The 16733-nt window shown below is 38.6% G+C and overlaps 1 protein-coding gene across 3 annotated transcripts; it reads left to right on the forward strand.

The window, feature by feature from the left end:
* The first annotated feature begins 95 nt into the window (after positions 1 to 95).
* On the forward strand, positions 96 to 16733 carry zgc:77486 (uncharacterized protein LOC405808 homolog). 3 transcript variants are annotated; one of them, XM_041791001.1, is made up of 6 exons: positions 96 to 219; positions 4138 to 4337; positions 4578 to 4695; positions 10390 to 10517; positions 10953 to 11060; positions 13167 to 16733. In XM_041791001.1, exons 2-6 carry the CDS (start codon positions 4178 to 4180, stop codon positions 13313 to 13315), a joined length of 663 nt encoding a protein of 220 aa, XP_041646935.1. In that variant the 5' UTR covers positions 96 to 219; positions 4138 to 4177; the 3' UTR covers positions 13316 to 16733. The 3 variants fall into 3 exon arrangements, with proteins under 3 accessions (XP_041646935.1, XP_041646937.1, XP_041646936.1); XM_041791003.1 differs by having other exon boundaries at positions 4175 to 4337; XM_041791002.1 differs by lacking the exon at positions 96 to 219 and adding an exon at positions 292 to 621.

Below are 16733 nucleotides of genomic sequence, written 5' to 3' on the forward strand. Positions count from 1 at the left end.
ATCCCAGAGTTTTGTTGTGATGTTTTGGAGGGGTGGTGGACTTTGCTATGCTGGCCTGTTTGACTGAAGGCTTGATCGATGCTGAGGGTGACGTCATGGTCGTTGTTTCGAATGTCGGGAGCTAGTGCTGGGTAGGAGGCCGCGCGCTCTGCTGGGGACAAAACTTGTACAAATCTGAAGCCCAAGGTCGTCGACAGCCCCCGGTACCTTGAAATTCAGGTATTTCCCTCGTCATTGATCGATATGAGAGATTCTCGCTGCGCGAAACCCCTTCTGAAGTCGCTAGAACACTGTCGGAAAGCGCACTGTTTTTGGGCTGCTTGATTATGCTAGCGGTGCAGCTAACGAGAGCCTGCTAACCCTGGCGTTTATTCGATTTTAAATACAAGATTTGTTTACAGTTTGTCGTTAAGGACTCTGCTATGGCTTATTTTCTTAATTTTCGTCAAAATGATTGGCTTCTGGGCGAGTTCTGTCCTTCTTCTTGCGTTGGTATTTAGTGTCAGACAAAACATCCAGTGAGGCTGTTTGCTAATGTTACAGTGTTTGCTTTGAGCTATGTAAGCATAGGACGACAATTGTTTTCTGCTGCGGACAAACTCAAACTGGGGACAGTCAGCTGTAAGTTGTTCAGCAGCCTTCCTGTTAATGAAGCGGTAATGTTTGTCACTTCAACGATTAATTTGGGTATTTTTCAGAGTTTTCGGGTTGTTTAGTTTCAAAATGTTAAAGCTTTTGTTCCAGTTTTGTTAACTTTGTTCAGACAAAAACATCTCGCTGTGCGGCGGAAGAAGGCAGAAACTGGCTAAGCTAGCTCGTTTATTTTCACACACTGAAACTTACCTTTTCAAATGGACCTGTCTATAGCACTGTCTATTGTTTTCATTCTTTGTAGTTTTGTGGCTGGTCATTAGCTTACTACTTTCAATACTCCTAGTGCCCTAGGAAGCAAGTATAGCTGTGCATGATCAAAAATCATCTGTCTTTTATTTTATTGCTGTCTTATTTCGTTATCAGTGAAATTTTGCTATGATATAATATAAATTAGACTTACTTTATAGGTGACAAAGTCTTTTTCTGGTATAAAGGTAGAACTGGACTTTTGCCATTTTACTGGATTATACTTTTGTCCATTCAGATATTAACCAGTTAGAAAAACTTTGATTATTGCTACAGGTAGTAGGGGGGAGCGTTTGGATTTGGCTCAGTAATTTTAAAGATATGCGAGTCACATTGATAATATTATTAAAATACCAGCGTATATATCTCTGTCACAAATGCACACTGGAATGTTGTTTTTTATGTTTAACCATTTTAGCAATTGCAGTGAAAGTAGTGAAATGTTACAACTAACCCCAAAGACACGGTTAAAGATAGTTCGCTCACAATTAATTAATTAGTATAGTTATATAGTAGTATAGTTCTCATCATATATGTAGTTTGGGTACATACTGTTTGTTGATCTATGATGGATACATATTTACATGTCCATCTATACCATTCATCCTTTATGGGAAGATTAAAACAGAGAGTATTCTATCTACATATGGGTTTTGCCTTTGCACTGAGAAAGATTTAAGAATAGAAATAATACACAGGTGCATCTTAAAAAATTAGAATATCATGAAAAAGTTCAATATATTTGTCACTTTTCTGAAAGTGAAACCCATATATTATATAGACTTGTTACACATAAAGTGAAATATTTCAAGCCTTTATTTCTTGAAATGTTGATGATTATGACTTACAGATAAGAAAACCCAAAATTCAGTGTCTCAAAAAATTAGAATATTACATAAGATCAATTTTTAAAAGATGTTTTAAACTAGGGGTGCACCAATTGCAATTTTCTGGCAGATCACCGATCTTTAAAAAGCCTGACCTGCCGATTCCAATTTTGGCCGATACCGTTTTTTTTTTTTTCATATAAATGACAGCATACACCTTCAATGTTCCAATCTTATTTTATTGAAGAACATTGAACAATACACGTGAAACAATACAAACTTGTTGTTTTAACTGCACATGAGGTAGTTCTCTCAAATATAAATGAAAAGTTTAGAGCATTGCTGTCCAAACTACTAAATTATATCAGTTTAGTCTTTCATTTTTCACATTTTAGTAGGTAGAGGTACATATGAAACCGATCTTATCCACCGATCTTATCTAAGTATCGGCTGATCACTGATCCCCCAAAATTAAGGAAATTGGGGCCGATTCCGATTTTGGCCAATCGATCGGTGCACCCCTATTTTAAACAGAAATGTCAGGCTTCTGAAAAGTATGTTGATTTCTATGCACTCAGTACTTGGTTGGACCTCCTTTTGCATGAATTACTGCATCACTGCGGCATGGCATGGAGGCGATCAGCCTGTGGCACTGCTCAGGTGTAACTGAAGCCCAGGTTGCTTTGATAGCGGCCTTCTGGTCATCTGGTGTCTCATATCTTCCTCTTGACAATACCCCATAGATTCTCTATGGGGTTCAGGTCAGCCCAGTTTGCTGGCCAATCAAGCACAGTAACACTATGGTCACTGAACCAGCTTTTGGTACCTTTTGGCAGTGTGGGCAGGTGCCAAGTCCTGCTGGAAAATGAAATCAGCATCTCCATGGTGCTTGTCAGCAGAAGGAAGCATGAAGTGCTCTAAAATGTCCTGGTAGTAGCTGCGTTGACTGTGGACTACAGAAAACACAGTGGACCAACACCAGCAGATGCGATGGCAGCCCAAATCATCACTGACTGTGGAAACTTCACACTGGACTTCAAGCAACGTGGATTCTGTGCCTCTCCACTCTTCTAGGTCCCAGAGTCTGGAGGAGCAGTGGAGAGGCACAGAATCCACATTGCTTGAAGTCCAGTGTGAAGTTTCCACAGTCAGTGACCCTATGGGGTATTGTCAAGAGGAAGATGAGAGACACCAGACCCAACAATGCAGATGACCTGAAGGCCACTATCAAAGCAACCAGGGCTTCCGTTATACCTGAGCAGTGCCACAGGCTGATCGCCTCCATGCCACACTACATTGATGCAGTAATTCATGCAAAAGGAGGCCCAACCAAGTATTGAAGGCATAGAAATCAACATACTTTTCAGAAGCCTGACATTTCTGTTTAAAATATCCTTTTTTTAAATTGATCTTATGTAATATTCTAATTTTTTGAGACACTAAATTTTGGGTTTTCTTATCTGTAAGCCATAATCATCAACATTTCAAGAAATAAAGGCTTGAAATATTTAATGTGTAACAAGTCTACATATTATATGGGTTTCACTTTCAGAAACAAGTGACAAAAAATATTGAACTTTTTGATATTCTAATATTTTGAGATGCACCTGTAGAGAAAACAGTATTCAAGATAAAATGTTAAAATTTGTCTTTAATGTATCTCAAGCATGCATCATGTCATTATTGTATTATTATATATAATTGTTGTGTCTTTTTGGCATATTTTGCATGATTAAGATTATATATACTGTTAATAATTATTATATTAGATCAATATTTCATATATTGGTACAAGAGTTTAACATAACATAAAGATTATATGAAAAATAATTTTAATGCTATCAAATTTTTATTTATTTTTTGTTCTCTTATATTTATGGACCACTGTTTTAACTAACCCCACTGTGGCAGGGTAGTTTTAATAGGAAAAGTTTTTTCTGAGCCTGTCTAGGGCTGCCTGTGAGGAAGTGAAATAAATCAAATCAATGTTTTGGAGAACAAGCTCGTTATAGGTGTTATAAGGTTGGATTACGTGTCTTTGACATACAAATCAGAAACTGATCAACAAGTATGCTGAATACATTTACTTTCATGCAGTAAAAGTCTCTTCAAAAACACATCAAAACTGATGAAAATTAGTGGGTGATACCCTGCTGCTGTTGTGGTCAGATAACCAGAAACAAAGCCACTCAACGATGTTTTAACACCCTGAAAGGTCCACATTACAGTTTAACCCATGTTAATATGAGCGCCGCTCACCCTTAATCCTTCACCATTCAGATTTTTACAACACTACTCTCATGCTCTTTTGTCAGTCTACCAACTGCTTTAGTTTACAAACATAAAGTAGAGATCTGATCAGTAAGCGATTGCTTATAATTGTGACTAATTAATCCAACTTTATTTTCAGGAATAACCTCTCCCATCCCCCTTACCCCCTCTGTCAGAGCATGGCTCAGGAGACCAATCAGACACAGGTGCCAATGCTTTGCACTATGGGATGTGGTTTCTATGGTAACCCCCGCACCAACGGCATGTGCTCAGTCTGCTACAAGGAACACCTTCAGAGACAACAGGGAGGGGGGAGATCAAGCCCCCCAGGAGAGAAAGGTAGGACATGACCTGTATAAAGAAAGTTGGGTGCTGGATTCGGGTGTAAGGTAAACTGGGGTCGCGCAGAATAATATTGGCAAGGGGGGTGACTGCTGTAAGGGGTTGGAGAACCTACACGGTGGCATCAGAACTTGAGAGAGTGATCCAAAATATCCTGGTTGTCTAGAAAATGTTGGCAATAAAAAGTTAATGTTCTTAAAAAAATGAATGTCAATAATGTTTAATGCAAAACAACAGGTTCAGCTGCCACATCACCATCAGGGTCACCAAGTTCAGCTGGTGTGACTGTGGAGAGTACAACCTCAGAGCCCTGTACAGAGGTGGCAGGAACCCCACCTGAGGAACAGACAACCAGGTATGTTGACGGACACGTTGGAAACTATCATAAGCCTGCCATACACAGACATTTTTTTAATCTTAACATAATTGTTTTTTTGTTTTTTTTTTCAATCTGAGAGACCCCAACATGGCAAATGACAAATAATCAGATTCATCTATCTTGTGTGTATATTGTGTGGTGTAGAATGAGAGGATCACTTGAGCACATCACACACTTAACAGATTCTGTTCACAGACTATAAAAGTCCCGACCTGGTTTTGACTCACAAAATGCCAAATCTCGCTTGGTCAAATGTGACTTAAGAGTGAAGAAGCTACTCTGGTTAGCTGTTAGCTACATGTTAAGTCCACAGCAGTTAGCATTTTGGTCCAGCTCCCTCCCTTGTCAGTCAGGGTATCCGCAGGGTCTTAAAAAGTCTTAAAACATCTAAAATCCAATAATTTGAATTTAAGGCCTTAAAATGTCTAAAATTCTCTTAAAATCACATAAAATGTCTTAAATATGATTTTTAAAGGTCTTAAAAATGTATTATTAATGTGTTATTAACAGAATCCGAGACAGTATCGCGGAATTGGTCAAAAAGTGGAAATCGCAGAAACTGAATGAATTTGACTGAAATGCTGTGTTTTTTTTAGAAAGAGGAACCTATATCTGAGGATCATGTCCCCGGGGGAACACTAAAGCGGGGCACATCTTGTCCCTCACTCACCCCGCCCCCTCTTAAACATTAACAGCATGTCAAAGCGGCTGCACGAAACACCGGCAAACATCACATACCCCATACGGGGCAGTACCGTGGGACTTAGTGCTACACCTTTAAGAAAACTCATCCGTGCTTCGAGTTATTTTACCTCACCTCACCACCTGAGTGGTGTGCCTCACCTCACGCAAGGCACACCTCTCACCCTTCGGAGGCTCAAAATCAAGTCGGACGGACTCGAGATTTTATGAAGTCCTGCAGTCTAAATGATGTCAAATTTGAGAAACAGCTTAATAATCCATCCTGTAGATACTGTAGTTCCCTTTGGTTTCTTAATGATCCAACACGTGTCTGGATTAGCGTAGCGCTCTGATATGAGGCAGACAGACAGACAGCGAGGGAGATGAGGAGAGAACCGTTACAGTCAGGAGTAAAACAATGCAGCATCAAACTGCAAGGACTGTTACAGACCGAGAGAGTAAATACAAGTTTAGGTAACAGGTTTACTATTAACGATTTAACTTTAATGTGATGAGAGAACAGAAGGATTTCTTCATTTGCATTATAAACATCAGTTAGGATGTGATTATACACATGGATGTGTCTTGAAATGTTGGAAATATCTGACAGTTACACTAGTTTTAATTATTTTATGTCAGGGTTATCCAAACAGCGGCTCCTGGGCCAACTGTGGCCCTTATTCAATAAATTTAATGTTATTTCTATTTAATTAGTGAACATTTGATTCATTTACATAAACAAGACACTCTCTTTTCTGGTAAAAGTAGTGGAAAGGTTAAAAAACAGAATTCCAAAAATACATTAAGACGGAATTTGGCAAAAAATAAAACAGATTTCATAGGGCCCTACATATAACTTGCAAGTAAATCTGGGCCTCCAATTTTCCTTCATGTCTTTTTGATTTTTTTTGCCAGTGTGGATGTGAAATGGGTCTTAAATTGTATTTATTATGGTCTTAAGAAGGTCTTAAAAAGTCTTAAATTTGACTTGTTGAAACCTGCAGAGACCCTGGTCAGTGTTTCTCCAGTCTGTTTTACGGTACACATTGTTAAACTCTTGTTTTGTTGCCACAAGTGCTCCATCATTTCTGACGACTGCAGTGGCTGTGTTTTCATTTGACTTATTTCTTCAGTTAGCTTGCTTCTCAATTGGCTGTGGCTCCATTCAATGCTCATGTCTGCTCGGCTGTCCTCAGTGCTCACCACACACAACAGGGTTTGTGGTCGTAAATACTAAACATGTTTAATATTTAGATCTTGAGTTGGAGCCCCTCCGATGTGGCTGGGGAGGGAAAAATGTAGTCGTAACATACCTCACACCACAGGATAATTTGGCAAAGTAATCTTAAGAAGTATACAATAATAGGGCCTTTGCTGACTTGGGTCGGAAGGGAGGATTCAGCCTGACAGTTGGCACAATTTATCATCTAGTGTGTGGCCCACTTAAGACTAAGTAGTTGGTCATGAGTAACAGAAATCTTTGGCTTCTTAACTTACACAATATGTTTTTTTATTATATGAATCATAATTGTTTTGCTTAAAAGAAATGTTATATTGATGAAATATTGTAAAGATCAGTCACTTCTTTCTGCAGCTCATTACCTGTCCCATTCATTTACTTTAGGATTATATTTCAGTGTACAACATTTTAAACTTTGCCTGTTGACTCTTAACTTTCAAAGACCGCATTTCAATCTCAACTGCTTGCAACATGATTGAGCATCATCAACAAAACCAGCTTGAATACATTTATTCCTATTGTAGTGTCCTAACAGCATGGCAGTGATGTCGCATGTTTTTTCACCTCGTTCCTATTTTCCTCTCCAGCATGTTGAAATGGGTATGGAACAAGGAAAGAGGTAGCAGACAAGGCATCAGGAGTGTCTGACAAGAAAATGTCTTGATTTCATTTCTTTATTCAGTGGAGCTTTTTGTCTTGCTTTATAAAGTGTAGATAGTTGTGCATAATGTCCGTATCTGTTATTGAAACATTATGCTCTGGCTTTTGTCAACACAGAAGCAAAACTATGCAGCTCACAGTCGTCAAACGTTCTTCAATAGAAAGTGCCACACTTCCATTTTTCCATGTTCAAAACAAAAGGGCCAGATGTCATACTTTTACAAAGGAAAAACTATGATTATGTGAAGGAGACTTTTGTTGTGTATGTTCATTGGTTGTGAAATCATGCACTCCTTCCTTGTTGATATGCACATCTTGCTATACCTCATCTTCTTCAACTAACTATTGAATTTTACTTGTTTTCATTCTGTTGTGCTGGTGAATGATTTTTTTTTCCCAACGAGTTTGATGATTTTATGAATTATTTGGGTGATTTTGAGCCTTAATTCCTTTCGCTTTTTTTCTAACATTGCATTTTTAACCACACCATAGAGACTTTAACACTTAAAGAAAAAGCTGAGGTGTTGTTTTCTTAAAGATGCTTCAGGGTCAGTTTCAGAAAGTGCTGAATACTTGTGAAGAATTGTTCCAATTCTAGTTCATTTTTTAATGTAGCATATTTTGGTGCATGGTTTTCTTATGCAGTTATGCAAATAAATAGTTCATATTTTATGTTGTGGGTACAAAGGTGTTTGAAGATGCTAATAATGTCTTGGAGTGTAATTGCCTATTTGATTTTTAATATTTTTATGATAGTGTGCTTTTTTGCTGAATTTTTCCTTCACAGGTAACTTAAAATACTTCAGGATGTGTAGTTTTAGAAGACAGAAAATGAAATATCAGTCTGGTGGAGTTCGTTTAAGTGGTCTTGTGGAAATCCTACTGTAGTGAGATTAAACTCTATCCGTTTTTCTTTGAAAACACAGATTAGCCCGCTGTAATGATTCCAATTATCAGAGCAGTTATATTTCTTGTTCTAGTAATGGGTTTACTCTCCCAGAAATTCTGTGAAGCAGTCTAAGCAGTCATTTGTCCCGACTGGGGAAAAAATGTTTGGAATAATTAGAAGGGATTTGTGCCTGATTGGTCTGTGTAGTGTAATCAGGATAATTACATTGCGTAGAATGCATGTGTATGTTCTGTTTTCTGAAGACCATGCCTATTTGTAGATATTTCTGACTAGACTTATGTAAAACTTATGTAGAAGTTGTTTGATAAGATAATCACCATAGACAAATAGAACAGTGAAAGATTCAAACCAGTGTTTTCTATAAAATAGTGTGTCAGGAGTAGTGGCCCAGTATCACCTGACAGGAGGTCTGTGGACGGTAGCATATGTAATAGATTTTAGATTAGTCATTGTTGAAGGTAGATAAGGTTAGTGAGGACAGTGAGGGTAAATAAATGATAATCCTAAGGCCACCATGAATCTGGGCTCTGTGTAGGCATCCAAGTAAGTTCACCCCAGCTGTGATACATTGCACTTGTGAGCAGGCCATGTTAAGGCAAAAACATATTGCGTTGTATTCTGTCATATGATGCACCTCAACTGCCAACCCTAGCACACACCAGCAGCAGCACGTCAATGGTTAAACTCCGAACCAGCCGCTGCTGGGCCAGGTGCTTGATACCAAGATCCCACTCAGGGCTCACCTCTGGCTTCACCTGGTAAGCAACAAAAGAGCATTTGAATTTCAGATGCCTCCCTCTTATTCTACACCTTTAATGGCGGATGGCACTAAATTTATTCCTCTGTGCTCTCAAACAGAGTTGCAACACAACAGCCAAGACGAACAAAACAGCTGTTCTCAGGAAAACACTTAACTTGCTTCAGCCCACCGTACTGGGAATAGAACAGTTGCGTAAATTGCTGTGGCATGTCTGGCTGCCACTGGTGTGGTTAGTACCAAGAAAATGATGAGGAAGACTGTTTTGGTGCGCATCAGACATGCTATAGGGGCTGTGTCCATAGATGGCTTTTTAGCTCTAGAAGCATTGATAACCTAATTTTCAAAGTGTTTCTCCCCAGCGTTAATTGCTGCTGCGTTACAGGAAACGACTTCCGCTTTCCACAGTAGAATCTGTAACATTGTTTTAGATAGCCGTGTGCTTCATTCCACACAGAAAACATGAAGATGATGTAAAGAAATCCTGTCCTGATACAGGCAGCAGCTGCAGACCCTTGAAAAAGACGAATTCGATTGGTTTTTTCTTCTGCTTTTGACAGAAGTCCCGCCCTTTCTTGATTTTGATTGGCAAGTGAGGGAGAAGTGGCATGACAGTATAGGTTGTTACACACACATTCTGTTGCCACAAATCAACAACTTGTTCCTCCATTTCTGACATCCATCTAACTTCACGCTTCATGGTCATTTCCATCGGCGTGGCAGTGTTCTTTTTTTTTTTTCTTTTTTGGTGCCTCTTTATTCAGTGGGATTGCTTCTTAATTGGCTATTGCTCAGTTCGATGTAACACATCTGCTTGTGCCTGCTCAACTGTTCTCAGTGTTCAACTCACTTCTGGATTTCTGATTGTAAAAATTGAATAGGGATGTAATGGTATCAAAATCTCGCAGTAGGGTAATACCTCGGTAACAAGTCCCCGGTACTTATTTCAACAAATGAAGACTAGGGGGAAAAAGTGTCTTTTGCATTTATTAAACAGCAGTTGTACTTTAAATATATAAACTGTTGAGCCCTCATGCAGTTGTGGGGAAGTGGGATTGATAACGCTTCCTTAATAGTCTTTTGGCCTTGCTGGATTCTGCTCTTCTGGTACTGGGATACAGTGCCGTGAACGACACCTTTACATCTCTAATATTGAACATGTCTGATATTTCCAATCTTGAGTCAGAGTGCCTCAAGTCATCCTCTGAGCAGGTCAGAGAGGGAAAATTTACTCCTGGCACACCTCACGCCCCAGGATAATCTTTCAAGGTTTTAGGGCCTTTGCTGATTTTGGTTCACAGTCATCTTGATTGCCTTGTAGTGTGTGCCCAGCTTTTATTTCAATCTCGTTTGTACTACAAAATAATTCTGTAATCTTAGATGTGTTATTAATGTGTTGTTTTCATGATATTGTCTTGTCAGCCCCAGCTCTCCTAGCCCAGTAACCCAACAGATGACAGCCATGAGCATTTCCCAGGATTCAGGAGCTGTAGACTCTGATCGAGCGGAGGCTGATGAGGGAGAAGAGGAGGGTACTTCCAGCAGCTCGGGTAAACATCACAGAAAACAGACACCAGATCTCTAGCTTTCCAACAATCCAAAGAAATACAGCCACAACATACGGCTAAGGAGGACTGTATTTGTGAAGGTGCAGGAAAATGTACAAAAGTAAAAGCTATAGAGAATGATAGGGTGAATTTCTGAAATCATATCTGACTTCAGTGATCTTTAGATTGTGATACGGAATACAGATTATATCATCTCTTTCACACTTAATGTGTAAAACTGCAGCAAAGACTAACTATTACTGTAATCTACATTTTCCCACAGCTCTATTACTTTACTTCTTTTTCAGTATCTTAAATGTTTTACTTAACACTTTTTAGAAAGTCTTCAAAAATATAGTTATCCTTATGAAAAGTCAAAATATTTCTATACATGAAATACTTTGTGAACAAAGTTTGTGTAATTTTTTTCATCACCAGAGCCAGTAGGGGAAGCAGCACAGGCTTTGTCTGATAGTGACCAAACTCCTGATAAAAACAAGAAAAAGAACCGCTGCTTCTCTTGCCGGAAGAAAGTAGGCCTTACTGGTAAGAAACAAGTCATTTCACACAAACACAAGCCCATGTACATGCTAAGTAGAGAGCTATTTTTAACTACTGACATGGTTCAAAGGTTTATGAGTTGTGAACCTGCTTTGTTGGGATTCTGTGCTAACCTGACAATCACACATAGACTTTGAAATTTAGCAGTGATAATTATCTAACTCAGAGTGCTGCAGCGTCTTAAAAAAAAGGAAAAGAGAGCTAAGCTGCAATATTAAAAACTTGTCAAAAAACAGTCATCCAAAGAGGTGACATCTTTGCAAATGTGTTCCTTTCAACTGATCAATCTGGAGAGCGCTGATATTCATGGGAAAATGAGACAAATGACTTTGCTTGCTGCTGATGTTGGTGCAGGTTTTCTGCTCAGTCACCTAGATTATTATCAAATACACAGATAATACACTTTCTAAAGTCAGATCTTTGTTCTTATATTGTTTTTGGTATTTCCCAAGGATTGAGCCAAGCAATAAGTTTGATTGACCTTATGATTTTGGCACAGAAAAGATCACACTTATTGTTTATAGTAAAAATGCTCAATATTCAGGTATTATTTTTACATTTTTATCTAAGCTTCAAATTCCACATTTTTTGAATGATTCTTCTACCTTCAAAGCACGCACTAAAAAGCCCGTCACTTCACAAATGGACTTTTTTCCTATTTGTACTTATCCAACAGCTCCCTCAGCTGCCTGCTTCTGGAAAAGTTGTTGTTTGAGTTACCCAAACCTAAAAGACGAACAAAATACCTCTGTAAATGCATCTTACAGAGGTATTTGAGATAAAGCCATCTCAAATGGCTTTATCATATATATCTAAAATACCTCATTTTAAAATAGTTTATATTTACTGCATATTTGGCGTGTTAATTGACATGTGATGTACAGTGTGTGTCTGAAATCCCAGTACATGGTCTTTGAAGTTTTTTTTTTTCTCTCCACAACTAAACACTGGCACAACATACTGCAGGTTGGTGGTGTATTTCACAGTCTGAGGCATTTCACAGTGCTCTGTGGATCTCCACCGTTTTGACCAAGTGGTTTACCTCATAGCAGAGTCTGGTTTCAATGCTCTACAGTTATATTAGTACTGTAGTTGGGCAGGGCAATATATCAAAATTTAGATTAAATCACTGAATTGCAGCTTTAGACAGTCTTTGTTTTTATGTGTTGAAGCAGTAAACGGGCTTTTATGATGTGATTTGTGTTTCATATGAAACAGCTCATTTTAAAATGACCATGTGAAAAACAACAAATTCAAGCTAACCAGAACGTAAGCTTTGTAAAAGAAATTCCAGTCTTCCATCAGAAATCAATATTGTTTGATTTGTCGTTGAAGTTTTTTTTTAACCACAAATTCTTACCAAAATGAAGGACATTAAGTGTTGGATGCTCAAAATTTCCTGGGGGAAGACCAGCCCCACCCCCCTTATTAAATATCTATTAATGGAATTAAGTAAACCCTGTACTGTTTTGAAACTTAAAATTCAGGATTACCAAGTTACCTGCTTATAAACATAAATGGTCCACCCTCATTTTGGCAGGTATTCCCTGACAAAAGCTTTGTTCTCCTTTTAATAAATTATAATCAGCTCAACACCTGCAAAATATATATTATGATTAATATCAGTTTACAGTTTATTAATAGAGTAGAGGCTTTAAATGTGCCAGAAACCATTAAAGTTGGGCGGCTATGACCATAAAATGTTGTCCTATATCATTTGACATTTCAATAACAGTGCATTAAATCTGAAAAATACAATCCTGGTCCTGTGTACTGAGAAATGTTGAATTAATGCCACAATGTCGTATCAATTTTTCTCAGTTCACATCTTAAAAAGTCTTAAATTTGATGTTTAAAAGTGTGATGGAACCCTGTGTTATACTCTGAGGGCTGTTTTATTCTGCTGTAAAAACTTTAAAGTGTTACAGTATGAATTAAAAGAAATCTGAACTTTTGTAGCCTGTGGAAGTCAGTGCAGCAGTAGTTGTCCTTTTTTCAAGGACTAGTAGGAAAACTCTTTGAACGTGTAATAATGCTATTAATGGGGCTTAATGCTGTTATGTTGACAAACTCTGCTTCTTTTCACCAAAGGTTTTGACTGTCGCTGCGGCAACCTGTTCTGTGCCATTCACCGCTACTCTGACAAACACGACTGTCCCTACGATTACCGGAGTGCAGCCGCTGCCCGCATACGCAAAGAGAACCCCATCGTGGTGGCTGAGAAGATTCAGAAGTTATGAGGACTGAATGCAAAAAAGAAAAAGGCTCTGACTTTGTGAATTTGAACAATGGCGACTTGGATGAAAACAACTGATATCATGGCTTCATTTGTTCATGGTAGTCTAATAAGACGGGTGGGGAGGGGTGGTGAGGTCGCAGCCACTGTCCAGACGCTTCCCTTACTAGCATCTCCCTCTCTCTCTCTCTCCGCTAGTGACTGCAGCTGAACCTGAGTGATTGTGTGTGTGTGTGGATGAAAGTGTGCGTGAGTGCATATTTGCTTGAGAGTCGGGGGAGAGAGCCGTATGGGCTTGGTGGACATTAGTGTTGCTGTGGGGAGGGGAGGCATTTTGATTTTTACCCCTTTTTGTTTCTTAACGTGGGGGGAAGGTGTGAGCTTATTTTTATACAATCCCTGTAAGGTAGTTAAAGCTCGACAGGGTTAAGCTGTTAAGGAATGTGTCACAGCCTGCAAAACGGCACAGAGCTCAATTAAGGTCTAGCAAGTAAAAAAAAATAAAAACTAACCGGGGGAATTCATTTATCAGCGAGACCTTTTAAGGGCTTTGGAATATAAATTTTTCTTTGAGACTGAAAATGATGTCAACCTCTTGTCAAATTGGCATTTTTCTTTTCTTCCCTCCTCTTTACTCTCTGGGTTACCACGTTAGACTCCCAAGTCTCAGCAATTTCCAGAAATGTTTCTCTTTGGTATATTGACTTATCATACTGATATTGGGTGCATGAACAGTTATTAGAGGGGGAGGGCAAGGGGAGGGGAAACCTTGACTTAACTGAGTGATTGAATTCTGTGTTTTATTTTTATTTTTATTTTTTTCGTTTTAATGAGCGTATGACATCAGAAGATCTATATTAATATATTGTAGTTAGCTTGAATTGTGTGATTGCATTCTATTTATTTTTTATCGTTTGGTTGGTCTGTGCTGGAGGATTGGCAGCATGTGTCAGCAAATCGTTCTGATTTGCACTAAATCTTTACAATTATATTAAAGTAATTCCATCTTGATTATATAACCATTGAAAAAAATACACAAGCTCTGACATGATGAGGTAGAGTCCCGTTAAGCCGCTACAGCTACAGTCGTGCAGAAAAACGTCCAATGTTTTGGAACAAAGCACAACAGAGCGTGTCAGCTGCAGAGCACAAACTAATGTGCCATACCTACTCAGTTTTGTTCAGCATCTCGGTCATTTGCAGTTTATATTTGATCTCTACAGGAGGCTTTATGAAGAAATGGCCTCGTACGAGACAATTTTAAACGTTCTTTTTTAGCAGGATTTTGTGTTCATCTTGAATGCCACTTTCTGTTCCATGGAGTCTGAACGAACTCCGTGTTTCTCTGACCACCAGCAGACCACTGACACATGCTGAATGAAAACTGACCCAGGTTGCAGTCACTCTTGTCCTTGGCACACCCTCTGCTAAAGTACAGATTGTTGCAATGCTACAGAGCTGCGTGCTGCGTTTTTATGATGTGCTAGATGCAGACGAGTCCTTACTTTGAAGGCTGCTTCTTGCTCGCTTCTTTTAGAGAGATCAAACTAACATGCATGTGTGCAGTCCGATGTAAGAGTCGCAGTTTTGTGACTGGCTGCACAGTTTGAAATGAAGCTCGAATGTTTTAAAAGCCACGCAGCAGCAGTAGCACAATGCATGGCTGGAACCCCAAAGGTTCAAGTTAACAGGACTCTACGATCTTTTTCCAAATGTAAATACCATATGGCTCCTATTCATATAGTATACTCTTACTGTAGATTTTTGCCAGGTAATAAAGGTGGGGACTAAGGTGAAGAATAATACTGTGTATAAAAGTGCTTTACATAATTATCAAAAAAAGACAGATTTTCCCAGATTACTCCCCTTTTATTACAAGTTCTTTACCACATCATCTTTACTTATGTACTGTCCAAAGTTTGTTCATTTCTGGCTCCATCCTGAGTGTCTCCTGCAGGACGTCTATTTAACAATAACAGATCATGGAGAAACTCCTGTAAGCTTTATTAACCTAGCTAAATTACACAGTATCCAAGCCTTTGCTTTCTATTGCTACTGAAATCTTTCATAGCATTGTGATGTTCCTGAAAGCTAAAAAGGCCCCTTGCGAAATGAAGAGGGATATTTGAGGTTTCACCTTTTCATTATCAAAGCTTTCATTGTAAGTGTTGCTTGACCTCGATCATTAAATATGTATGAAAGAGCTGTAGAAAAGTTGCAAGAACTTTTCAAAGTATGCATTTATAAAAGAGGCATAGTAAAACTTTTGGGGCGGGGGGGTTAATGACACTTTTTCCTACGCAGAATATCCAGCTGTGCAGGGTTCAGTTTGGTTTTGGCACCTTTGATTGGAAAATGGGCTTACATCAAAATTCCTGTGTGGGTGATGGACACGTCTAAATGGCTTTGAGACCTGGCATGCCAATGTTCAGACTTTTTTTCTGGGATAAGTTGGTCATTTAAAGCCACTGACTGTGTTTTTGTCAGCACTAATGGAAAACTGAGATTTAAGGGTTATATGGGGAGACTTGAATGATGATTACATGCAAGGAGAATGATGTTCAGGGGACACTGCAGCTTGATGTTCCCTGTTATTTATCTTTATATATGCAGAAGCTTGCCTGCTGGATTTATGATCATAACAAACTGTCTACTAAATGCTTGATTTTCATTTACAGTTAAGAGGAATAAGTCCTTTACTTTGGATGATTGTTCAGCTGTGTAAAACGGTGAATATTTCACAGTTTATGCTGGCTGTTTCTAGTGACTGCTCATATCAGACCCCATCTTTTATTTTGTTAAACATGGGCAGTTTGAATGTAATCCACCATAATTCACATAGTTATGTTATGCCATTTATCAGACTACCTGGCCCTGATATTGGCTATGTCTCTGGACAGATGATGGAGACTGAAATTTCCTACATTTGATTTGAGACAGTTGGATAACTTGAATCAGTTTGACTGTTTATGACAAGAACTTGGCACCAGCAGTTAGGGCAACCATACCTGAATAAATGAGATATCAGTTCATACACGTTTTCTTCCTTCAGTTTTTCTTTGATAGAGTTTTGATGTCTTCGATCCTGTCTTTAGCACAACCTTTCATGATCAGTGTCTTCATTGTGCAAGGGTTTTGATTGATAATGATGATAAACCTGTCATTTGGGAGGAGTTGGGTTGAAATTCAGTTTCACTGCAGTAGTGAAGTAAAATGACAATGACATGAATCATTGTTTATTAAGATGAGCTTGAGGGACATCAGGTGAAATCTACAATGTTCACAAAGCTGTAGTTCTTGTCCCTTGGCACTCCAGTCCCCCAGAAACACCACCAGATATCTTTTTATTTTGTTTTTCTTTCAAGATTTAGGATTGTATGATGTGTAAGAGTAAGTATAAAACAATAAATTCACAAAGTTTA

The sequence above is a fragment of the Cheilinus undulatus genome, linkage group 7 (genome assembly GCF_018320785.1).
Source record: "Cheilinus undulatus linkage group 7, ASM1832078v1, whole genome shotgun sequence".
Taxonomy (NCBI): domain Eukaryota; kingdom Metazoa; phylum Chordata; class Actinopteri; order Labriformes; family Labridae; genus Cheilinus; species Cheilinus undulatus.

Bases quoted from the DNA above. Each gene is read 5' to 3' on its own strand.
- zgc:77486 (XM_041791001.1), top strand. From the start codon at position 4,178: ATGGCTCAGGAGACCAATCAGACACAGGTGCCAATGCTTTGCACTATG. The intron at 10,518-10,952 runs GTAAACATCACA...TTTCATCACCAG, and splicing joins GGGTACTTCCAGCAGCTCGG to AGCCAGTAGGGGAAGCAGCA. The intron at 11,061-13,166 runs GTAAGAAACAAG...TTTTCACCAAAG, and splicing joins GAAGAAAGTAGGCCTTACTG to GTTTTGACTGTCGCTGCGGC.